General features: G+C 39.2%; 1 protein-coding gene across 1 annotated transcript; it reads left to right on the top strand.

Moving 5' to 3' along the window:
- Positions 1–24,756: 24,756 nt before the first annotated feature.
- On the top strand, positions 24,757–26,456 carry LOC145097873 (CASP-like protein 4A1). Its single transcript, XM_079035532.1, has 3 exons — positions 24,757–25,711; positions 25,790–25,928; positions 26,073–26,456. Exons 1-3 carry the CDS (start codon positions 25,104–25,106, stop codon positions 26,265–26,267), a joined length of 942 nt encoding a protein of 313 aa, XP_078891658.1. The 5' UTR covers positions 24,757–25,103; the 3' UTR covers positions 26,268–26,456.
- The last annotated feature ends 402 nt before the right edge of the window (positions 26,457–26,858 follow it).

The following is a 26,858-nucleotide window of genomic DNA, read 5'->3' on the forward strand; positions in this document are numbered from 1 at the left end:
GCCAGATTCGGGATTTTTTCATAATTATCTTATGGAAACTTACCTTAATCATATTAGATCAACCCTAATCCAATTTTTTGATATATATGACTATTATCTTGATCTAATTAAAGGTATTTATCAACTAATAAAATATTTAATTTCCTTATATGATAATTAATTAATTATTTTAATTATTTTGGTAATTATCTTAAAAAGAAATATTGAATAAAATCAAATATAGATAATTAGGATATTAATTGTTAATTGGAATTATTTGTTATTTGATCCTCCATGTTTTAAATGTTTAAAACTTTCCCTCAAGTTTTGAAATTTATATTTTGTGATTAAAAGTTTTAATTTAGACAACTTAAATTTCAAACCCTAGATTTTAAAAGATTTAAAATACAACCCTATACTAATATGATATTACTAGAATAATATATATATATATATATATATATATATATATATATATATATATATATATATATATATATGTATAACTAAATGCTAGTCTTACCGTTAGTAGGCCTCATTCACGAAGCCGATCTATAAGGTGGGTATAAGGTTGCGGCCTATAAAATGGCGCTTCATGGGTGTACACTCACACCCACCGCTTGCTTGATTGGTGGAGGTTCGTTAGCCGAACGGGTAGGATAGGGCAACCTCATCCTCTCATTAAAAGTATAATAAGTAACACAAAGTAACTACACATTTTTAAAATTTCCCAATCTTAGTTACTTTAGGAAAAGTGAATTGATGCAATCCCATGAAATTACACTTTAGGAAAAGTGAATTGATGCAATCCCATGAATTGGAGCGTGTGTGGTTTACCGGCACACTAATTGGTTTTAAGCAAAGGTGGCAAAGGGTGATTCATTGTTTATCATAGTTCGATGGAGCGTGTGTGGTTTACCGGCACATCGAATAGGTGATCGTTACAATGAAGGCACCATGTGAATTTGCATGGTAATTCACACCCGCTTTGTGATCCTTGGTATCCCAATCACAAACAAGAGGGGCATATCGAGATTTAAACATGCCATTGAATAGTTTCAATGACTCTCATCCGAACGTAGGAATTCTCAATACACTTAGGACTAATAGTTTAAGTTTTGTGATGGAGAATTAGTGAATCGTCATTCACTTACCTTCAATTTATTTGCATGTTAGATTACGGCATCCCTTTTCTAGTATGTAAATGTTATTGTTGGATCCTAGCCCTAATTTTTCTTATTGGGTGATAATTAGGGATTCTTATTCTAATCTGTCTTTGTCCTTTTTCTTTGAAGATGTCGAACGCAAACAACGCTGCTGCTAGTTCTTTCACGTTGATGAGCCTTTGCCAAAAGGTCACCTTCGATGGAAAGAACTTTAGCGAATGGATAAGATACATTCGCACCATTTCTCGCTATGAGGATAAGGAGTATGTCCTCGATGAGAAGCTCGAGAAAATCAACCCTGAAATCACTAATCCGGCTGAAATCACCACTTTTGAGACTCATGAGCGAGATGCAACGAAGGTACATTGCATCATGATTGCCACCATGAACTCCGAATTCCAAAAGTCCTACGAGGACATGTACCCGTACGAGATGCATCAAGACTTATTGGAGAGATAACACCAGAACGCGAGACAAGAGCGTTATGAGATTTTCACTAACATGATTTCCGCTAAGATGGGTCATGGAGAATCTCTTACCGTGCACCTGCAAAAGATGCAAAGGTATGTCGACCGCCTTCGCAAGTTAAATGTTGACTTTGGGGAAGACTTGGCGATCGACATGGTGCTTCACTCTTTGCCTCCGATGTACAATCAATTTAGGATGACCTACCACATGAACAAAGAAGAGGTCACCCTAAGCAAACTCCAAGGTCTCTTGAGGGTCGCTAAGAGCAACTTCAAAGACAAGTCTGTTGCACCAACTCCCAATCCGCCTGCTGCTTCTGTCTTGGCTATTGGTCAAGGAAAGGGAAAGAAGAGGAAGGCTTCATCGAAGAACTATCGCAAGGTCAAAGCCCGAGATGGTGCCTCTTCTAGTGGGACCAAAGTTGATCCTGCTAAGCCCTGTCCTAACCCAAAGGAGGCAGAGTGCCACCACTGCCATAAGATAGGACATTGGAAGAGAAGCTGCCCAGAGTACCTGCAAGCAATCAAAGAAGGAAAGATCAAGCCATCTTTCACAGGTATATACACAATTAAAGCTAATGATTCTAATCATGTTATTTCTTGGGTTCTTGATACCGGTTGTGGTTACCACATTTGCTCTAATGTGCAGGGACTAAGAAGAAGTAGGGATGTGGAGCAAGGAAGGATCAATCTAATCATGGGGAACAGAAGATCGTCGCCTGTGACCAAGATTGGAGTGTATTCCTTAGTGCTTAGGAATAATTTATGTTTAGATTTGAACAATTTTTGCTATTCGCCAGAAATAGCTAGAAACATCATTTCATTTCATGGTTTATATAGACAAGGATTTAGATTTTCTTTTAATAATGAGAATGGTTCTATTTTGGCTTATCTAAATGGTGTCTTTTACTTTGAAGCTATACCATGTAATGGAATTTATGAAACTGTTATGATTGTTGATAACTTAGGAAATGATGTTTTGAATATAGATTCTTCCACTAGTATGGATAAAGCATCCTTGTGGCATTGTCGTCTTGGACATGTCAACAAGAAACGCATAGCCCAACTCCAAAAGGATGGAGTGTTGGAGTCATTCGACCTTAGGGAGGATGACACATGCGAGTCTTGTTTACTTGGAAAGATGACTAAGTCACCCTTCACGAGTACGTGTGAAAGGGGTGAGGGTCTATTGGACTTAATACATACCGATGTATGTGGACCGTTTAGATCAACCACGAAGGATGGGAACCGCTTCTACGTGACTTTTACCGATGATTATAGTAGATATGGGTATATCTATCAAGCAAAAGTCAGAAACCTTTGAAAAGTTCAAAGAGTTCAAGAATGAAGTGGAGAATCAATTGGGCAGGAAAATCAAGATGCTTCGATTCGATTGAGGAGGAGAGTACCTAAGTCTTGAATTCCACGATTATCTCAAGGAGTGTGGAATATTTTCGCAATTGACGCCTCCTAGGACACCGCAATTGAATGGTGTGGCAGAAAGGCGTAATCGAACCTTATTGGATATGGTTCGCTCTATGATGAGTCGTGCTTCACTACCTATCTCTTTTTGGGGGTATGCCTTAGAGACTGCCGCCCATATCCTTAAACGAGTCCCTACTAAGAAGGTTGCCAAAACACCTCACGAGATGTGGACAGGGAAAGCTCCCTCGTTGGCACATATCAAGGTTTGGGGTTGCGAGGCTTTCGTAAGACGAGATACTCACGACAAGCTCGAACCTCGAAGTGAGCGATGTATTTTCATCGGCTACCCGCAGACATCCTTTGGATATCTCTTCTATAGACCGAAGGACAATGTTGTCATTGTTGCGAGGAGAGGAGTTTTCCGAGAGCGAGAACTCATAAGCCAAGGAGACAGTGGGAGGCAAATCGAACTTGAAGAGATTCAAGAGTCGATAGATGAAGGAACCTCTACCGCTGGCACTCAACCCGAGGAGGAAACTCCGGTTGAATCGATTGACGAGTCCTTACCTCTTAGACGTTCCGACAGAGTTAGAGTTCATCCCCAGTTTTATGGTTTTCATATTACTACCGAAGGGGACACGTATATTAGTGATGGTACACTAGTAAATCTTGATGAACCTAATAGCTATAAGGAAGCCATGGCAGGCTCGGAGTCTGCGAAATGGAAAGAGGCAATGGATAGCGAGATCCAATCCATGTATGATAACCAAGTTTGGAATTTGGTTGATTATGTGCCCGGGCGTAAGACCGTTGGGTGCAAATGGATCTTCAAGAAGAAGACCGACGTGGATGGAAACGTACACACATCTAAAGCGCGATTGGTTGCGAAGGGGTTTACTCAAACTCTCGGAGTTGACTATGATGAGACCTTCTCACCAGTTGCGAAGATAAAATCTATTAGAGTGATGCTAGAAATTGCCGCATTTCATGATTATGAGATTTGGCAAATGGATGTCAAGACCGCTTTCCTTAACGGGAAGTTGGCTGAGGATGTTTACATGGCTCAGCCAGAGGGGTTTGTGGATCCGAAGCATCCGAATAGAGTGTGTAAGCTTGAGAAGTCCATTTATGGACTTAAGCAAGCGTCTCGCAGATGGAATCTTTGCTTCGATGAGAAAGTCAAAGAGTTTGGATTTGTACGAAGCGAAGACGAATCATGTGTATATGTCAAAGCCAGTGGGAGTATAGTAAGCTTCCTCGTTCTATATGTCGATGACATATTACTCATAGGAAACGACATCCCGACTCTGCAGGAGGTTAAGTCCTGGCTCGGGAAGTGCTTCGCTATGAAGGACCTCGGAGAGGCTTCTTACATTTTGGGAATAAGGATAGTAAGAGAAAGAAGTAAGAGACTAATTGGACTTAGTCAGAATACTTACTTAGAGAAGGTACTAAAACATTTTAGTATGGAAAACTCGAAGAAGGGAGAATTACCGGTACAAAGTAATGCCAAGTTGAGTAAGACTCAACGTCCGAGTACCGAAGCTGAGATAGCAGAAATGAGCCGAGTACCATACGCTTCCGCAGTTGGCTCAATCATGTACGCTATGACTTGTACTCGCTCTGATGTAGCCTTCGCTTTGAGCATGGTTAGCAGATATCAAGGGAATCCTCGCAGAGCACATTGGATTGCGGTGAAGAATATCCTTAAGTACCTTCGGAGGACGAAGGAATGGTTCTTAGTCCTCGGAGGGAGTGATGACTTGAAGGTGCGAGGGTATAGTGACGCCAGTTTTCAGACCGACAGGGACAACTACCGTTCGTAGTCGGGCTAGGTCTTTACCCTAAATAGAGGAGCAGTGACATGGAAAAGTTCCAAGCAGGAGACCGTAGCTGATTCAACGTGCGAATCAGAGTACATTGCAGCGAGTGAAGCGTCGAATGAGGTAATATGGCTAAAGAACTTCATCGGTGATCTTGGAGTTGTACCTGCCATAAAGGAGCCCATGGAGATTTTCTGTGATAACGAAGGAGCGGTTGCCTTGACCAAGGAACCGAGGGATCATGGTAGAAGAAGGACAACTTGTAGTGAAGAGGATATCATCAGAAGATAACCCAGAAGATCCGCTTACGAAGGGACTGAGTAGGGTTAAGCACTTGCAGCATGCTATGAGTATTAGGCTGAAGGATGATATTAGCATAGATTAGATAGTATTAGAAACGTGTAATAGATAAATGTAATTAACATTTGATGATTAAATAAAGGAGTTTTATTTATGAGTAATGTTACTATCTTATGTTAATTGTTTAACTATTGTTTCACTTTGCATGTTTTGACTTCCAGAATAATTGAGTTTATTAGGAATAATCGAATTGTTCAAATTGTCCACAATCGTTCATATGTTGGAAGTAGATATGAATGAAGATTGTCATGAATCGGTGTGTAGATTGTCTAAATGGTGTTAGACATAGCAAAGGGTTGCTGCAACGTTCATGAGTGCTTATGAACTAGTTTTGAGCATTGGAACAAACCCGCGCTTGCTGGAATCACCTTATGGAATATGATATAAAAGGGTGATCGCAAGACGATAATATCATATAGTCTTAAAACCTAGATATATGGTTTGTTATTTGTTAATTGATTGTACATTGATAATGCGAAAATGCATCAGTAACTCGGTGTTATAAAACGCATTGTTGTGTATGGTTGGTTAATGAATAAGTAAATGCATATAAGTCGAAGTTTATCTGTAACTTTTATCCAAGAAGGTAAAAGCGATATCTCGGCCGCTCGATGATTTGATTTGACTTATGTGCCGGGCCCGGTCAGAATTTAATTGATGTGTTCGATTAAGTTCTATGTCAAATAAATCAGAGATCGAGAAACCTAAATGCTTGACTAACCATTCCATAGGATTGTCAGCATGATATCTAACAGAGGACTGTACGATCCCTTATCTAAAGGACAAGATTGATTAGATCAGAGTTTGACAACGTCTTTGAGAGCTACGATTGCAAACCGAATTGTACTTGTGCATATAGTTACTAGACTTATCCAAGTGGGAGACTGTTGGAATAGTGTCTAAGGCTGCAACTATATTAGGCAAGTATTTGACCCGGTTGTGCATGGTCCTTTTGGGTTGCCTTCACCATAGCAACTTGATAGGATGATTTATTAAGAGAGAGTAACTATTATTAATATATTATGAGAATAATATAAAGAATAATATATTGATTTGATTAATATAAGTCATAGAATTAATTGGAATTAATTTGGTGACTTAAAGAGATTAATTAAATAAGAGGGTATAAACTGTCAATTGTTTGATAGTTAAGCTTTAGACTGTAAATCCATATAGATAAGCAAGGGACGGATTCTAGAAGCTAGATAGCTTCAAAATCGTCCAAGGGGTTATCTATGGAAAGGATTTGGATAGCCTTAAGAGAAGATTATCCAATTAGGGTTTAGGTTGTAACCCTTAAGGAGTCTACAAGTATAAATAGACCCCATAGCTAAGGGAAATCGGCACTTCATCTAAAGTAAGAGAACCCTGGCTGATTTCCTCCCCTCTCCTCTCTCCTAAATCATCTTCCTTGCTATTGGTGTTTGTAAGCCATTAGAGGAGTGACAATTGTGACTCTAGAAGCTCCAAGACAACAAGATCAACAAGGAATTCAAAGGTATGGTTCTAGATCTATTTCAATGTTGTTATTATACCTAATTAGACATTAGAAGTCTTAGATTCAAAGCATGTTTAATTAGAAAGCCTAGATCCAAGCATTAGGGTTTTGCATGCGCACATAGGAAAGTTCTTATGGCTAAAACCCATCACGTACATGCTACTACGCGACATACAAGTCAGGCATGCACAAAAACCATTAAGCTCTTAATGCTTGGGATCTTAACGTCAAGCTTTATATCTGAGTCCATTAAGACGTTCTAAGGCATAAAGTTGTCAACTTTATGCCCTTTCATGCTCCATATGTTCCCAACAACCCCTTATAACCCATTAAGATCTTTCCAAGGGTCTTAACTCATGCATGAGGTCAAAACATTCATCAAGACTGCATTTTTATGGTATAAATGAGCTAAGGGGCCTCGAATCTACTCTTCCTAAGCTCTAGAGTTGCTCAAACTCCAAATAGATGATTCATGAACACAAAAGGGTACAATATAGCAAACCCTAGCTCAATCTAATGAATAAGATGTCAATATTAAGACTTTATACCTCCAGAATCTCCTCAAGGTGAACTAGATGCAGGATCTTGAAGCTCAATGCTACACCAAGCTTGCTCACTAACTTCTTCTTCTTGAATAATCTCTAAAATGGCCACAAATACAGTTTTTAAGCTCAAGAACACTCTCACAAGGAAATTTAGGGTAAAAGGGTGAAATGAGGTTATGGAGGTTGATTAGTGTTTGGTCCAAGAGGCTTAAGGATGAATAAATAGGTCTCAAGTCCGGGTTTTAGGATTTTGCTCTTCTATCGCGTACGCCACGCGTACCTCTTGGTACGCCCAATGTACGCGACCACCCTCCACGAGCATCCATCCTTAGTACGCTAAGCGTACTCATGAAGTACGCCCAACATACTTAAGGGAACATTATGTTATACTTTTCATTTCAAGGGTACAAAGGGTATTTACCTGATTTGGAGTGTTACAACATCTATTATTCTAGTGGCCTATAATCCATTGATCTCTCATCAGATCATCACTCATGTGCTCTCTTGCCACTATCCGTATATAAGAAACTGAGTGGGTCAGGCTTGGGAGCCTAGTGAGCACATAGGGTTTTTAACCCACAATAATTAAGTTTATTAATATCATGAAATCAATCAACCCGATTACCCATTCCCGTTACCCTCACTTTCTGTCCCTAAAGCATCTAAATTAAGGGACCTAGGCTAAGGGTTTTCATCGGGTTGACGACACTGCTTAGGGGATTCCTCAACAATATATGTCAAATAAGGCAACCATGGGGGGGATGGACTACACCTGGTGAACACTTAGCTCAAATAAACACCTATAAGTTACGAGCCTGCTAGCGTTCCACTGGACTGTCTAGAATAGTCTGTGGTCGTCATCTATACTCCGCTAGATGACTTGATCATCTTAAACATCGAGGGCTCTCATCATTTATTTCATCATCGTTATCATCTACCCATCATAATTATAGGTATAAAATACATATACAGTTTAAATAAAAAAAACATGTATATTTTGTTTATCCAACATAAATATCAAGTACACATATAATATACACACATAGCACGTAATTATATTAAATACTTCATATCTAAGTGTAAGATGAAAGTAACTATGCACTCACTTGTTAAAGTGATGATTCCAAACTCGGGCAGTGCTTCGCTTCTAATAATTCTATTTTCCTTCGACGAAACCTGATATCATTACCGCTAGATTTTAGTCTAATATTTATTACGAATATTTTACAAGTGATACTATTTTATAAGTGTGAAACAATACTTTTCAACCACTAGGTACATACAGGGGCAAGACATGAAACACCGGAAGGCAATGCCATTTTGGCATTATAGCTTTTCTGAAATCCAAAAACCCTATGAGACCCTTCAAACCAGATTCCCCATACCGCGAGTAGTTAAAAGATGTTATAATAAAACTTTTTATAATACTTCTATTTTTTATAGCTTCATGATAACGATATTAAACTCAAACATAAGCTATACTTAAATTAGGGTAAGCATAACCTACTTATAAGGGGGTTTGGCTAGGAACCAAGCTTTGCGGGGGCAAAACTTCCGAGCCGAAATTTCTTTTTCTCGTAGCCTTCTGGCGCTCCGGGACTCACCTCTAGCACTTAGGAAGTACTAAGGAAAGGGAGGGATAGTTTTGGAGTGTTGAGAGTGAAAGAAAGGTTGAGGTGTGAAGAAATGGAAGAAACCTCGCACCTATTTATAGGCTGAGATCTTCGGTTACGTTGGGTGTACTTCCGAAGTACGTTGCACGTACGAGGGCTACACTGCACGTACAAAGGAGCAGGTGTCGGCTCTGCATGTGAATCCGTGGGGAGGAAGCAAGGGTCAGGATTCGGTCACGTCACCCTCCTCGCATCAGCATATTCCCGACTTCTAAATTCCGTAACATTCGCATACGAACTCCATTTTTGACATTCTTTATATCAATGCGTAGGTGGCGACGTACTCTACAACTTTCATTTAGACTCCATCGGATAATTTTGAATTTATTTTTAAAGTTATATTTTATCAGGTTTAGATAGGTAAAGTTCGTTAAAAATTCATAACTTTGTCATCCGACGTCCGTTTTCATCTGTCTTTGTATCGTTGGGCTCCTATTAACGAGATCTTCGATTATCGTTTAGATTGTGTTGGCTAAAACCGGTCGATCTAAAATTCGAATTCCGGGTTGTGCACTACTATGCTAAATCTTAGAAAAATCATAACTTCCTTATACGAAATCAGATTTGGGCGTTCTTTTTATGCACACTCTCGGTTTAACTGTAACACTCATGTTTCTAGGCTAAACATTAGTATGATGATGTAATAGTTATGGTCAACAATTGTAACCTACTTTGAAGCAATAAAGAGGAATTAGTTGAATATTATGTGAATTATGTGATTTCATATGCATTATACTCATTTATAAGATATAATAAGTTAAGAATAAAAATAAGCGTTAAAAATAAAATAATAGATAAACCCAACATCTATGAAGAAATTTGTCGTGGTTGTGACAAGGATTCCGGAGATATAAAGAACGTAGAAATCCGAGTTATAACGTAGAAGTTTCGACCTGTCGAAGTTTCGCGACAAAACCAGCCCGACGCCATGTGACGTAAAAAGTGAGTTTCCGATAAAGTACTTTTTAGCCTTAGAAATCTAAACGAAAGTCGCAGTATACGTTAAATCGAGAGTGTGCATAAAAAGAACGTCCAAATCTGACTTCGTGTAACGACCCAATTTTCACGTCCAAAAATTTTGTTTTAAAAACATTACTTTAGAAAACATTAATAATTAAAACATTGTTTGATCAAATCATAACACAACGTAAACCATGTCTAAAAGCCAAACCATACAACCCATCAAAATATCAGAGTATAAATCCCAGAGAATCTCGTAAATGCGGAAACTAGTGTTTGTGCATGATGTGCCGCTACCGCGCCGGCTCCTTCCCCTTTGACGAAGAGGTACCTGAAACCAAAACTGTAAACTGTAAGCACAAAGCTTAGTGAGTTCCCCCATCGTACCACATACCATACAAACACATAACATACATACTGCCAGGCTATTCTGGGGTGCCTGACTACCCAGTACGGCCATTCTGGGGTGCCGACTACCCGTGTCAAGCCATTCTGGGGTGCTGACTACCCGTTTCAAGCCATTCTGGGGTGCCGACTACCCGTGTCAAGCCATTATGGGGTGCTGACTACCCGTGTCAAGCCATTCTGGGGTGCTGACTACCCATCGGTCCTAACAACCGATCCTCGGGGACTAGTCCCCTCCTACTACCTCTATCGCATATAACATAACAGACCAGCATGCAAACATATCATCACGTACTGTCAGACATTTCTGGGGTGTCTGAACTACCCTTCGGTCCTATCAACCGATCTCTACTTCTATCTCATATAACATATCATGCTAGCATATAACATATCAAGTAGTAGCAACCTAGATGATATCACAAAGACAATCATCTAAGATACGACTCCTACTGGTGGGCCGGCATTGTGGCCGTAGACCCACCGCTACTGGAAGGTAACTCACCTCGAAGTAGCTGCTGATATGATCGGGAACTGACTGTCTACTACTGCTGCAGCTGCTCTGGAAATCCTCCGGCTGCAATTCCCACAACATACTCAATCAAACACTGCTAACTGTCCTTTGGGTAAAATGACCACTTTACCCCTGATCATGCCCTAAGTCAAAGTTAGAGTCAACTTTCAGTTGACCCGACTCGCCGAGTCCCTAACCAAACGATTGCCTGAATCCCGTTTCTACTCGTCCAGTTAGGCGACGACTCGACGAGTTCTCCTTCTAAACTGATATTCAAGTCCTTCATCCTACTCGCCGAGTTGTATGAACAACTCGCCGAGTTCATCTTCATCCGATGAACACTAATGCTAAGACTCGCCGAGTTGTATGAACAGCTCGCCGAGTCTGTTCTTGATCTAAGGAGATTGCCTTGAACTCGCCGAGTCGGGGCATTGACTCGCCGAGTTCCTCCATAGATGAGTTTAGCTTCCGACTCACTGAGTCACACCCCGTGACTCACTGCTCACTCAACACTACAAAAAGGGGACGAACTCGGAGACTCGCGAACAGACTCGCCGAGTCACATGAACGACTCGCCGAGTCGTTTCCATGCACCCACTAAATACACAGATCTGCTCGATTCCAGTTCATGCCATTCACAGATATGGACTCCTAGAACACGAATCACACGTAAAGTTTCCAACTTTACGTGTAGATATTCACCAATACGGATTTTAGGGTTCAAAATGTACTTAAAATGGTAGATCCAAGGTTTTCAAGCAATGAGGGTCCATAAAGGCTACAGATCCGAGCCCTTAGACCCCAAACATGCCTAGATCCGAAGTCCCTCAACACTATAAGCTCACTACACAAAGGTCAAGACTAGAAGAAGCCTTGAAATGGCTATCACAAGCTCTCAACAAGATAATAATGAAGGGACAAAGAGGGTTTCGAGTCCAATACCTCTAGAAGTCCTGAAATGGCACAAAGATTCTGGATCTTCTTCCTCTCCTCTTGATCTACCTTCTTCTTCTCTCCAAAACATCAAAGAAATGCACCAAAATCACCCAAAATACCAAAAAAGGGGTTAGAGCTTCGAGAGGGAATGTTCTGGATGCAATGGGGGCTGATATGAGGCACAAAACGTCGTTTAAATAGGGTGCAACCCCTGAAAATTAGGGTTTCATCCAACAGCGGTGACTCACCGAGTCCAGAATATGGACTCGCCGAGTCGCCAACTTAAACATGTCCCGGGTCCCATCCTTACTCGGCGAGTTGGACCTATGACTCGCCGAGTCCAAGGCTAAAAAGAAGGAAAATTCTCAATAAGATTTACATACCGGGAACCAGGTGCTACACTTCGTATGAGGAAATTATGATTTTTCTAAGATTTAACATAGTAGTATGTAGCCCGGAATTCGAATCTTAGATCGAACAACTTTTAGCCAACACAACCTAAACGAGAATCAAAGATCTCATTGATAGGAGATCAACAATAAAAAGACAGAAGAAAACGGACGTCTGATGACAAAGTTATGAATTTTTAATGGACTTTACCTATCCAGGCCTGTTAAAATATAACTTTAAAAATAAAATCAAAATTAGCCAACGGAGTCTAAACAAAAGTTGTAGAGTACGTCTTCACCTACGCATGGATATAAAAAACATCGAAAATGGAGCTCGTATGCGAAAGTTATAGAATTTAGAAGTCAGAAGTGGCTGATGCGAGATTGCACGTGAACGCCCCGCATAGAGGAGCCCTACTCCCCGCATTCTCGCAAAGCTTGGCTCCGGATCAACCACGTCGCCACATCCGAAGGTTGACATGCTCCCCCTTGATATGTGTTGTGTGTCCTTGTACGCGTAGCGTACCTGGTACGTGCAACGTCCAACTGAGGAACGTCCAACATAGACCGAGGACCTGGCCCTATAAATAGATATGAGGAATGCATTCTTCACACCTTTATCACATTTCTCTCTCTAATACTCCCAAACCTTCAAGGTTTTTCCCTAGCTATCTAGGCTGCCAAGTGTGCTGAGGAGATGATTAAGGGAAGAGCCGCCAACAATGTTGAAATTGGCGAGAAGATGAAGTTTAAAGGATCTTCAAAGTCCAAGAAGAAGAGTAAATTCTTGAAGTCTGGTTCGAAGAAATTTGGAGGAAAAGGAGGTGAAGCTAAGTGGTGCGAGAAGTGTGAAAAGAAATACTTCGATAAATGTAGCGAGGAGGTGACTTGCTACAAGTGTGGAAAGACTGGGCATTACGTCAACGAGTGTACATCCAACAAGAGGGTGTGTTATAGATGTAACGAAGAAGGGCACATTTCGAAAGACTGCCCGGAGAAGAAGGAGGCAACAAGGCCTAGCGTTCCACCAAAGCTGAAGGCGAGAGCTTTCTAGATGACACTGGTGTTGGATTAGGTGTCTAAGCCCATAACTTTAATTGGTATGAACTTGATTTTATAGTAGCATGGTTCTTTTGGGTTGCCTTCACTTTAGCAACTTGACAGGATGATAATAGAGAGGGAGGTTAAAAAATGATTTATTAATATATTATGAAAATAATGTATTAATTAGAAATCATATTATTTAATTAGTATTTGATCAGAAATTAATTTCGAATTAATTTAAGGATCAAAGGACCAGATTAAAAGAATGGGAGCTGTTTTGTAAATCATTGATAGTTGCAAAATTGAGCTGCTAGACTCCATTGGAATGGGGTGGATGAAATTCTATAGGGAGGCCATATAGAATTCGTCCAAGGCCTTCTAGTGGGAGCTCCATGGGTTGCTTAAGACCTAAGCAGGAAATTAGGGTTTCCTCTTGAAACCCTAGCAACCCACCAGCTATTTAAAGACCCCATGCCTTGTGATTGTCGGCCAATGCTTCCTTAAAGAAACCCTAGCTAAAATTATTAGTGTCTTTTCCTCTCTCCTTCTCATCCTCTTGCTACAAGTGTTTGTAAGCCACTAGAGGTGCAACATTGGGGCACTAAAGCTTTCAAGATTCAAGATCAATCAAGGAGTACTTGTTATTGCTAAGCAAGGTAATCTTCCTAACCTTTTTGATATTTGAATTTCTAATTGTATATGCTAGATCTAGGGTTATTGCTTTGGAATTTCTTTTGCATGTTCAATTAGTAAAAAACTCAGATCTAAAGCAATTAGGATTTCATGAACACATAGGATGTTGTTATGCTCAGAACCCATCAATGGTGTCAGAGCCTAGGATGTTGTTATGCTCAAAACCCATCAATGTCCACTCTCACCCACCGTTTCCTTGATTGGTGGAGGGTCGTTAGCCGAACGGGTATGATAGGACATTAAATCCTCATTAATAAGTATAATGATAAATATAAAGTAACTAAATGTTTTTTTTATAAATTCTCAATCTTAGTTACTTTAGGAAAATGTGAATTTGATGCTAATCCATGAAATTGCACATTGCACTTTTCCAAGTCGTTAGTGGAGCGTGTGTGGTTAACCGACACACTAACTTGGACTAACAAAGAGTGACAATATGTAGCTCATAAATTATCATTGATCAATGGAGCGTGTGTTTTTAACCGGCACATTGATTTGGTGGTAAATAACATCGAGATTACCGAGCTAATTTGTATGGTTATTCACACCTTGTTTGTGATCCTCGATATCCCAGTCACAAACTTGGAGGGCATAATCGAGATTAAACATGTCATTGAATAGTTCAATGAATTTTAAAGAATCTAGGAAATTCATTTCATTTAAAACCTAATTTCGTTTTTCGTGGTGGAATTTGTAAATCGTGATTTACCTACCTTCAAATAATTTACAATTAGATTACGACATCCATCTTTCAAATTGTGAATTATTGAGTAGGGTTCTAGCCTTAATATTTCATTTTAAGTGTTATATTAAGGATTCCTTATCTAATAAAAACTTGTCCTTCTTCTTTTGCAGATGTCAACTTCCAACAACGCTTCTAGTTCCTCCAACAACTCTGCTAACTCTTTCTCGCTCTTGATCATTTGCGCAAGGATCACATTCGATGTTTCCAATTTCAATGATTGGATATGAAACATCCGAATGGCCTTGCGTTACGAGGACAAGGAATACATCCTCGACAAGGAGTTGAACGAGATAGACGAAACCAAAGCAACTCCCGAAGAGATAGTTGAGCATAGGGCTCACTGCAAGGATGCTACTAAAGTGTCTTGCATTATGGTAACCACTATGACTCCTGAGCTACAACGGTTCTACGAGGACTATTTGCATTACAAGATGTGCAAGGACTTGATGGAAAAGTACCATCAAAGAGCACATCAAGAGAGGTATGAAATAGTCAGTTCATTCATCACTACCAAGATGAAAGATGGAGAGTCCATCACGACCCACCTACAAAGGGAGCAACGCTATGTGGATCATCTGTTGAAGTTGAATGTGAACTTTGATGAAGATTTTGCTATTGACATAGTCCTACACTCTTTTCCTCCTAGCTATGATCAGTTCAAAATGACTTATCATATGAGCAATAATGAAGTCACATTGAGAAAACTTCAAGGCCTGCTAAGAACTGCTGAAAGTGGATTGAAAGGGAAAAGTATTGAATCCACTCCTACTCCTACTGTTGCTCAGTCCTGGCTATTGGACAAGGAAAGGGGAAAAAGAGGAAAGCTCCTCTAAGCAAAGCCGGAAGGGAAAGTCTCATGATGGGTCTTCTTTTAGTGGACCCAAAGCAAAATTTGGTTCTGCCCCCTGCCTCAGATCCAAAAGATGCGGTCAGTTTCTACTGCCAAGACAAGGGGTATTGGAAGACAAGTTGCCTTAAGTACTTGCAGGACATCAAGTATGGCATGATCAAGCCTTCCTTGGCAGGTATCTACACTATTTTTTCTAAAAATTCATCGCATTCTAATTCTCGGGTCCATGATACAAGATGTGGTTTTCACATTTGCTCTGAATTGCAGGGACTAAGAGAAAGTAGAGATGTGAAGCTTGGGAAGATGAACTTGATAATGGGCAATAGGAGATCGTCACCTGTTGCCAAGATCGGCGTTTATTCTTTGAAGCTTAGTAGTGGAATATGTTTAGACTTGAATAATTGTTGCTACTCGTCAGAAATGACGATGAATATTATTTCTTTTCATGGTTTGTACAGACAAGGTTTTAGATTTTCATTTAATAATGAAATTGGTTCTATTAATGCTTATTATAATGGTTTATTTTATTTTGAAGCATTGCCTTGTGATGGTCTATATGAAACTGTGATGATTGTAGAAAATTTAGGAAATAGTGTGTTGCACATTGATTCATCTAATGGTTTAGACAAAGCATGCTTGTCGCATTGTCGTCTTGGACATGTCAACAAGAAGCGCATTTCCCAACTCCAAAAGGATGGTGTGTTGGAATCATTTGACCTTGGGTCGGATGATACATGCGAGTCTTGTTTTCTTGGAAAGATGACTAAATCACCTTTCACTTGTACTTGTGAAAGAGGTGATGGATTGTTGGATCTCATACACACCGATGTGTGTGGGCCCTTCGGATCCGCCACAAAGGATGCGAATCGATTTGATGTGACTTTTACTGATGATTATAGAAGATATGGATATATCTACTTAATCAAGCATAAGTCAGAAACCTTTGAAAAGTTCAAAGAGTTCAAACATGAAGTCGAGAATCAATTGGGCAAGAAGATCAAGATGCTCAGATCCAATAAGGGTGGTGAGTATCTCAGTATCGAGTTCCACGACTACCTCAAGGAATGTGGAATTGTTTCACAATTGACACCTCCTAGGACACCACAGCTAAATGGTGTGGCTGAGAGGCGTAATCGAACCTTGTTAGACATGGTTCGTTCCATGATAAGTAGAGCTTCGCTTCCAATATCGTTCTAGGGGTATGCCTTAGAGACTGCCACCCATATCCTTAATCTAGTCCCGGCAAAGAAGGTTGCCAAAACAGCTCACGAAATGTGGACAGGGAAGGTTCCCTCGTTGTCACATATCAAGGTTTGGGGTTGTGAAGTTTTCGTTAGACGATGGACTCATGACAAGCTTGAACCTCAATGTGAGCGGTGTATTTTCATCAGCTACCCACAAAATTCCTTTGTATACTTGTTCTACAGACCTAGTGAGAACGTGGTCTTCTTAGCACGAAGGGGGAGTTTTCCGTGAGAGGGAACTCATATGCAAAGAGGACAGTGGGAGTATAATTGACCTTAAATAAATTCAAGACTCAAGCGATGAAGTAACCTCTAACACTGGCACTCAACCCAAGGAAGAAATTCATGTTGAACCAATTGACCAGTCATTACCTCTTAGGCGTTCTAGTAGGGTTAGCGTTCCGCATGTGCTGTATGGTTTCCATATATCTGCAGAAGTTGATATGTTTATCAATGATAGTACACTGATAAATTTGGATAAGCCTACTAACTACAAGGAAGCCATGGCGGACCCTGAGTCTGCTAAATGGAAAAAGGAAATGGACAACGAGATCCAGTCCATGTATGACATTCAAGTTTGGAACTTTGTTGACAATGTGGCACGTCGTAAGACAGTTGGGTGCAAATGGATCTTCAAGAAGAAGAATGTCATGGATGGGAAGGTGCACATGTTTAAGGCACGATTGATTGCGAAGGGCTTTACTCAAACCCCGAGGGTTGACTATGATGAGACATTCTTACCAGTGGCCAAGATCAAGTCTATTAGGGTTATGTTAGCCATAGTTGTGTTTCATGATTATGAAATCTGGCAGATGGATGTCAAAACCACTTAACCTAATGGGAAGCTGGTTGAAGATGTTTACATGTGTCAGCCAGAAGGTTTTGTGGATGATAAATATCCCAATAGAGTGTGTAAGCTTGAGAAATCAATTTATGGATTGAAGCAAGCTTCTCGCAGATTGAATCTTTACTTTGATGAGAAGTTCAAAGAGTTTGGATTCTCTAGGAGTGAGGATGAGTCATGTGTATATGTCAAATCCAGTGGAAGTATAGTTAGCTTTATAGTATTGTATGTTGATGACATACTGCTCGTAGGAAACGAAGTTCCAACCTTGCAGGAAGTTAAGTCCTGGCTTGGAAAGTGTTTTGCTATGAAGGATCTAGGAGAGGCTGCCTATATTCTGGGAATAAGGTTTTTGAGAAATAGGAGTAAAAGACTAATTGGACTTAGTCAGAGTACTTACTTGGATAAAGTGTTAAAGCGTTTTAGCATGGAGAATTCCAAGAAGGGAGAGTTACCTATCCAGAGCAATACCAAGTTGATTAAGACTTAGAGTCCGAGTAACGATGCTGAGATGGTAGAAATGAGTCGAGTTCCATATGCTTCTGTTGTTGGCTCGATCATGTATGCTATGACATGTACTCGCCCTGATGTGGATTTTGCTTTGAGCATGGTCAACCGATATCAAGGGAACCAGGTAAAGCTCACTGGACAATTGTAAAGAACATTCTTAAGTATCTGCGAAGAACTAAGGACTGGGTCCTTGTTCTTGGAGGCAGTAATGACTTGAGAGTTACTGGTTATAGTGACGTCGGTTTTCAGACAGACCGAGACAACTACCGTTCTCAGTCTGGTTGGGTGTTTACACTTAACGGAGGAGCAGTAACTTGGAAAAGTTCCAAGCAGGAGACTGTGGCTGATTCAATGTGTGAGTCAGAGTATATAGCCTCGAGCGAAGCGTAAAAGGAGGCTATATGGTTGAAGAAATTCATTGGAGATCTTGGAGTTGTGCCATCATGGAGTTTTTCTGCGATAATGAAGGAGCGGTTGCCTTAACCAAGTAACTAAGGTATCATGGAAGATCCAGACATATCGACAGGAAATATCACTTAATCAGACATCGGGTAGAAGAATGACTCCTCGTCATCAAAAGGGTATCGTTAGAGGAGAATCCTGTGGATCCCCTCACAAAGGGTCTGAGTAGGGTTAAGCACGTTCAACATGGGAGGAGCATTGGTCTGAACGACGATATTAGTTTTAGTGATTAGACAGAATATTTTAGAAACTTGTAGTAGATAAATGTAATTGACATTTGGTGATTATATAATGGAGATTTATAAATGAGTATTTCTTACTATCTTTTTTCAATTGTTTACTTTGTGTTTCAACTTTGCATGTTTTACTTCCATAATAATTGGATTATTCAAATTATCCACAACCAATCATACTTTGGAAGTAAGTAGTGAATTAAGACTGTCATGAATTGGCTTGTAGATTGTCTAAGTGTTTAGACATAGCAATACTTGTTGTAACGTTCATGAGTACTCCTGAAATGGGGATTTGAGTATTGGATTAAACCCACACTCATTAGAATTACTTCATGGAATGTATCACGAGTAATTGTGAGACGATAATATCATATAGTCTTTAAACTGAGATATATGAGTTGGTTGTGCATTGATATTGCGCAAACGCATCAGTAACTTGATGTTATAAAACGCATTGTTGTGTATGATTTGATGAGTAAATAGTACAAGAATATAAGTCAAAGTTTATATGTTCCTTTTATCTCAAGGGGTAAAAGCGATATCTTGGGCCCCTCGATGATTTTGTGTTGAATTATGAGTTGATGTGTTCAATTAAGTTCCTTGTCATACAAATTAGAAATCGGGAAACAAACTTGTAGACAATGAGAATCATTCTGTTCTATGTCTTTGTCCACATGATATATTGCAGAATGAAGGATTATATGATCCATTATCTTAAGGACAAGACTGACTAGGTCAGAGTTCAACAACGACTTTTGAGAGCTACAATTGCTAATAAGATTCAGAATTCGTGCTTACAATTATAGTTATTAGACTTATCCAAGTAGGAGACTTTTGGATTAAGTGTCTAAGACCATAACTTTAATTGGTATGAACTTGATTTGATAGTAGCATGGTCCTTTTGGGTTGCCTTCACTTTAGCAACTTGACAACATGATTTTGGAGAGAGAGGTTAATAAATTATTTATTAATATATTATGAGAATAATATATTAATTAGAAATCATATTATTTAATTAGTATTTGATCAGAAAGTAATTTGGAATTAATTTTGGGATCGAAGGAACTGATTAAAGGAACGAGGGTTGTTTTGTAAATCATTAATAGTTGCAAAATTGGGCTGCTGGACTCCATTGGAATGGGATGGACAAAATTCTATAGGGAGGCCCTATAGAATTTGTCCAAGGCCTTCTAGTGGGAGGTCCATAGGTTGCTTAAGCCCTAAGCATGAAATTAGGGTTTCCACCTGAAACCCTAGCAACCCACCAACTATTTAAAGACCCCATGCCTTGTGATTTTCGGCCAATGCTTCCTTGAAGAAACCCTAGCCGAAATTCTTAGTGTTTTATCCTCTCTCCTTCTTATCCTCTTGCTACAAGTGTTTGTGATCCATTAGAGGTGCAACATTTAGGGCACTAAAGCTTTCAAGAGTCAAGATCAATCAAGGAGTTCTTGTTATTGCTATATAACAAGCAAGGTAATATTTCTAACCCTTTTGATATATGAATTTCGAATTGTATATGCTAAATCTAGGGTTATTGCTTTGGAATTTTTTTGCATGTTCAATTAGTGAAAAACTTAGATCAAAAGCAATTAGGGTTACATGAACACATAAGATGTTGTTATGCTAAAAACCCATCCATTGGAAGCCGCAAAGGATGCAACATATGTCACTTCAGGTACCTTTCTTGTAAATGGATTGCCTGCCAATATATTGTTTGATTCCAGAGCGAATTACTCCTTTATATCACACAAATTTGGTGGAAGACTAGCATTTCCTGTAGATAAACTTGATAATGCTCTAGTTATAGAAGTTGCCAGTGGCAAATTCATACTTATTGGCGATTGCATTAAAAACATTGACATCAACTTAAACGGAAACGAATTCCACGAGGAGATGTTACCCGTCGAGTTGAATGGTTTCGACATCGTACTAGGAATGGATTTGCTTATCGCCAATGATGCTGGGATACTATGCAAGAAGAAGATAATGAGAGTAAACCCACCTGGAAAAGATTCATTTATGGTGTACAGGGATAAACGCAGAGTAAATTCTGGAATCAATTCCCTGATGAAAGCTAGAAAATGTTTGTATAAAGGATGCACATCATACTTGACATTTGTGATCGATGCAAAGAAGGAGAAGAAGGAATACAAAGAATACCTTAATCATTCTTTATGTCCAACAGATTGTTTCCCGATTTCTGATTTGTCTGACATAGAACTTAATGAACACATCAATTTAGTCCGGACAAGACCCGCCACATAAGTCAACACAAAATCATCGAGGGGCCCAAGATATCGCTTTTACCCCTTAAGATAAAAGGAACAGATAAACTTTGACTTATATGCTTGTACTATTTACTCATGAAATCGTACACATCAATATGTTTTATAACATCAAGTTACTGATGCATTCACGCATTATCAATGCACAACCAACTTGTAAACAACAACTCATATATCTCGGTTTAAAGATTATACAATATTATCGCCCAACAATCACTCGTTCGAATTCCATGAAGTGATTCAAATGAGCGTGAGTTTAATCCAATACTCAAATCTTATTTCAAAAGTACTCATGAACATTGCAGCAAAATTTTGCTATGGTTAAGCACTTAGACGGTCTACAAACCAATTCATGACAATCTTGCCTCATTACTTATTTCCAAAGTATGATCGACTGTGGATAATTTGAACAATTCAATTATTTAGGAAGTAAAACATGCAAAAATGAAACAATAGTAAACAATTGACACAAGATAGTAAACAATAGTATATATAAATCTCCATTATATAATCACCAAATGTCAATTACATTTATCTATTACAAGTTTCTAAAAGTCTATCTAATCACTAAAACTAATATCGTCCTTCAGACCAATGCTCCTCGCATACTGAATGTGCTTGATCCTACTTAGACCCTTTGTGAGGAAATCCGCGGGATTCTCTTCTGAAGATACCCTCTTGACCACGATGAGTCCTTCTTCTACCCGATGTCTGATGAAATGGTATTTTCCGTCGATATGTCTAGATCTGCCATGAACCCTTGGTTCCTTGGTTAAGGCAACCGCTCCTTCATTATCATAGAAAATCTCCATGGGCTCCTTTATGCCTGGTTCAACTCCAAAGTATCAAATGAAGTTCTTCAACCATATAGCCTCCTTCGACGCTTCGTTTGCTGCTGTGTATTCTGATTTGCACGTTGAATCGGCCACAGTCTCCTGCTTGGAACTTTTCCAAGTCACATCTCCTCCATTAAGGGTAAATACCCAGCCTGACTGAGAGCGGAAGTTATCTCCGTCGGTTTGAAAACTGACGTCACTATACTATGTCACTCTTAAGTCATCACTCCCACCAAGTATAAGGACCTAGTCCTTAGTCCTTCGCAGGTACTTAAGAATGTTCTTCACTGCTGTCCAGTGAGTAGGGGTGAGCAAAAACCGAACTGCAAACCAAAAAAACCGAAAAAACCGCATAAACCGAAACCGAAAAACCGACACCGAAATGAAAACCGATGGTGTGGTTTTTAGTTTTGCAAAGAGTACTAGTGATGATAGTATCATTTTTATGAATACATTAACCAATATTAACGTATATACCTGTCAAACAAATATTATGTTTAATTTGTATTATATTCAAGCATTAGAAACATTTTGGATGACTGGTTATGCAATTTGATTTCAAACCAAAAGGTGGTGGTATCGGTTCATCTCCAAGAAATGATTAGCACTCCTCATCTGAGTCAAAATAACTCGCTGAATTATCTGAGGTTTAGCAAAAAGGCAAAACAAAAACCAAAAAAAAAATCTAACAAAAAACCGCAAAAAAAACGAACCGCAAAAACAAGTAAAAAAACCGCAAAAACCGAACCGCATAAAAACCGCAAAAACCGAACCGCAGGGTGCGGTTTCTAAACTTCAAAAAACCAAAGTTACGGTTTTCGGTTCGGTTTTGGCCAAAAACCGCACCATGCTCACCCCAACCAGTGAGCTCTACCTGGGTTCCCTTGATATCGGCTGGCCATGCTTAATGCAAAAGCCACATCTGGGTGAGTACATGTCATAACGTACATGATCGAGCCAACGGCGAAAGCATTTGACACTTGACTCATCTCCGCTATCTCGGCATCGGTACTCGGAATCTGAGTCTTACTCAACTTGGTATTGCTCTGGATTGGTAACTCCCTTTTCTTGGAATTCTCCATGCTAAAACGTTTCAGCACCTTGTCTAAGTTAGTACTCTGACTAAGTCCTATTAGTCTTTTACTTCTATTTCTCAATATCCTTATCCCTAGAATATAAGCAGGTTCCCCTGTATCCTTCATAGCAAAACACTTCCCAAGCCAGGACTTAACCTTCTGCAAGTTTGGAACGTCGTTTCCTATGAGCAGTATGTCATCAACATACAATACTAGAAAACTAACTATACTCCCACTAGCTTTGACATATACGCAGGACTCATCCTCACTTCTATAAAAACCAAACTCTTTGATTTTCTCATCGAAGTAAAGATTCCATCTGCGAGAGGCTTGCTTTAATCCATAAACGGATTTCTCAAGCTTGGGCACTCTATTGGGGTATTTAGCATCCATAAAACCTTTTGGTTGACACATGTAAACATCTTCAGCCAGCTTCCCATTAAGGAAAGCAGTTTTGACATCCATCTGCCAAATTTCATAATCATGAAACGCAACGATAGCTAACATGGCCCTGATAGACTTGATCTTGGCCATTGGTGAGAAGGTCTCATCATAGTCAACCCCCGGGGTTTGAGTAAAACCCTTCGCAACCAGCCGTGCCTTGAACGTGTACACTTTTCTATCTATGTTGGTCTTCTTCTTGAAGATCCATTTGCACCCAACTGTCTTTCGACCTGGTACATTGTCAACCAAGTTCCAAACTTGATCTCGCTGTCCATTGCCTCTTTCCATTTAGCATACTCAGGGCCCGCCATGGCTTCCTTGTAGCTATTAGGTTCATCCAAATTTATCAAGTACCTTAGATGATAGGGGCCAGACAAAGGCGTGATCGTGCACATCATCCTGGATTTTATGAGGTTATGATTTTGGGTAACTCTGATTTATGAATTATACTTTTGAAATAATGTTTTTGTAAACTATTATTGTCTTGGGGTGGTTTTGAATTTTTTTTACTGGATGTTACAAATTGAAAACATAGTATCTTTTGTGTCATTTTTTTCGCTTTTAACACGTCATCATGCCACGTCAGTAGTGCAACCGGTTTACTTGAAGCCAACCGGTCAACCAGTCATAACTGGAAACATTGTGACTTATTTGTAACAAAAAAAATTCGGTATCAATTGAAAAAAATAAAAGTTATTGACTTTTGTACAATTTACCCAATTATATCGAACAAAGTGCAATATTATCAATTTATATTTAGTTTTGTATATAGGGATGTAAACAAGCCGAGTCGAGTCGAATACTACCAAGCTCGAAGCTCGGCTCGACTAAAATACTCGAGCTTGAGACTTGGCTTGAACTCGACTCGATCTTTGATTTTAAGCTCGTGCTCAGGCTTGTGAAATACTCGACAGTCTCGAGCTCGGCTCGGCTCGACTCGATTAATATTTAAACAAATTCAAAATCATTAAATTGAGTAAGAAATATTAAACATTCCACATGCAAATGTCCAAACTACAAAAAAAAACCCACTATTAATCACCTAATATCAATATAACATCAACCATATATGTCATAAATGAATAATTATAAAGAAATGATATATATGTTATAAATGAACAATTATAAAGAAATGTCATATATTTAAATTGCATTAAGCTCACGAGCTTTACGAGCTGAGTATTTTAGTACTTGAGTAGCTCGAGCTCGAGCTCAGCTCGATTAAGGTCGAATCGTCTCAAGTTTCTCGCGAGTTGGCTTGTCTCATTTACATCCCTATTTGTACATCAAGGTATTTGGACGTGCATATATGTTTTCATTGAATTATTTGATTATTATAGCATTTATATAATAACTTTATGTTCAAACAACTTATCTTCGATTATAAAATTATAACATCATTTTAAAAACATATTTGTAAAGAAAATAACTTTTCCTTTGTTAATTTACAGAGAAGGAGACAAAATAAAATTGTGTACCTTACCACACTTTACTCTTCAACCAACCATACAAAACCCATCAAAGACTTTGCCTTATGCACATCTCAGTGTTCTTTCTTAAGCTATGGCGCACCCAATCGAAGCAAAAGATTACTGGAATGAATCAGGTTTCTAGATTCCCTAGCAGTTGTTTCGATTTTTGGATACCATTGGGCAAAAACCCTACGATTCAATCAAACTCAAACGTTTGATTTCATCATGGAAAGAGAATTGAAACAGAAACGGCAGGTTGATGTTGATTCGCTGGCAACTTCTTCTTCCGGTTATCCTCGAGATCGGAGACGACATCCTTCTCCGCCGGCTAGATCACCTGAAGATTCCCCGTTGTCAACTATGTCTTCTCTGTCATCTCTCAGCCATGGATTCTCTCCCGAAAGAGTTGAGGTACAACCTGAAGCAGAATCAGAAGCAGCAGAAGAAGGAGAGACATCACACGGCTCACCAACGTTAGATCCGTTGCCGGATTTAACCGGAGCGAGGGTAGCGTCGCCGGCGCCTGTGTCGACGGTGAACAGGTATGTTCGAGAAGAGACTGTTCCGATTAAGAAAGCGGAACGCGGCGCTCAAGACGGATACGTTGGAAAGCCACCGGAGGAACCACGAACAGGCGGTGGAAACCAAGGGAGGCGGCCGAGGTCATCTATGGGGAGCGTTAGTAGGATGGAAAAAGAAGGATCGATGAAGAAGATAGCGTTAGGGTTTAGGATTTTCGAATTGCTCTTTTGTTTGATATCGTTGTCGGTGATGGCCACCGACAAGCGTCAGGGATGGGCTCTCGATTCATTCTACCGTTACAAGGAGTTCCGGTGATTCTCTCTTCTCTCCAGCCCCCCTCTAAATATATCCAATCACATTTCATTTGTTTAATCATAGTGGATTTTCAGGTACTCCATGGCAGTGAACATTGTCGGATTTGCATACGCTGTGCTACAAGGACTTGATCTGGCCTATCAATTGGCCACCGGAAATCATTACAAAAGACGCCATTATCTCCGGTATTACTTTGATTTCGCCATGGACCAGGCAAGTTTTTGGATCTGATATTGGTTTTTTCTTGTGAATTTAAACATCTATCCAATTCAAACTTTTCTTTGAGCATCAACAAAGGGTTTTTGAATGTGATCATGTAATATTTCTCAATTCTAACTGAAATTTGGTGAAATTCAGATGTTGACATACCTTCTGATATCATCGGGATCATCAGCAGCCACAAGAGTAGACGACTGGAAATCGAATTGGGGTGCAGACAAGTTCCCACAGCTGGCTACCACTTCTGTTAGTCTTGGTTTTGTGGCTTTTGTTGCCTTTGCCTTCAGCTCTTTAATCTCTGGTTATCTTCTTCATGCTTCCACATCTTCATGATTTTCTATTATTACTACTTAAATTTTCTTATATGTTCATAATAGAATGTAAAAGCTTATTATAAGGAAGGTTATGTTCATGTGCAATGTAAATAGATTTGTATGATATGCTAAACAGGCTTATGGAGAATGTTAAAACTTTCATGAACTTTTAATTCAACTTTTATGGAAGTGATATGTTCTTGTTTCATGAATATTGGATCATACTAGACCGGACTCAACTCGATTAAATTAGACAAACTTTTTAGGGCTACTGTAAATATTGACAAATAAGAAGGGCATTTATGTCTTTTACATATTTTAGAGATCGATAATGAGTTGCTGTCATGTTTTATTTCACTTATTTGGGTTTGTCTAATTAACATCAATCTTGCTTCAATATATATCAAATACAGTACAAAGTTATCTGGCTAAGAAAGCCTTGACCGTATAAATAACTAATAAAATACATAAATTAAAGTGCATCAATGTTTGTTAAAGAGTATATTATATATTTAATATGATTTAATTTTAAAAAAATTATTCATGTGAATTTATTGAATAATAATCAATGCTAATTAATTAATATATTTTCTAATATAAAGCAGCTGTT

Source organism: Lactuca serriola, chromosome 4, assembly GCF_051521515.1.
Source record: "Lactuca serriola cultivar US96UC23 chromosome 4, Lser_US96UC23_V15, whole genome shotgun sequence".
Taxonomy (NCBI): Eukaryota; Viridiplantae; Streptophyta; class Magnoliopsida; order Asterales; family Asteraceae; genus Lactuca; species Lactuca serriola.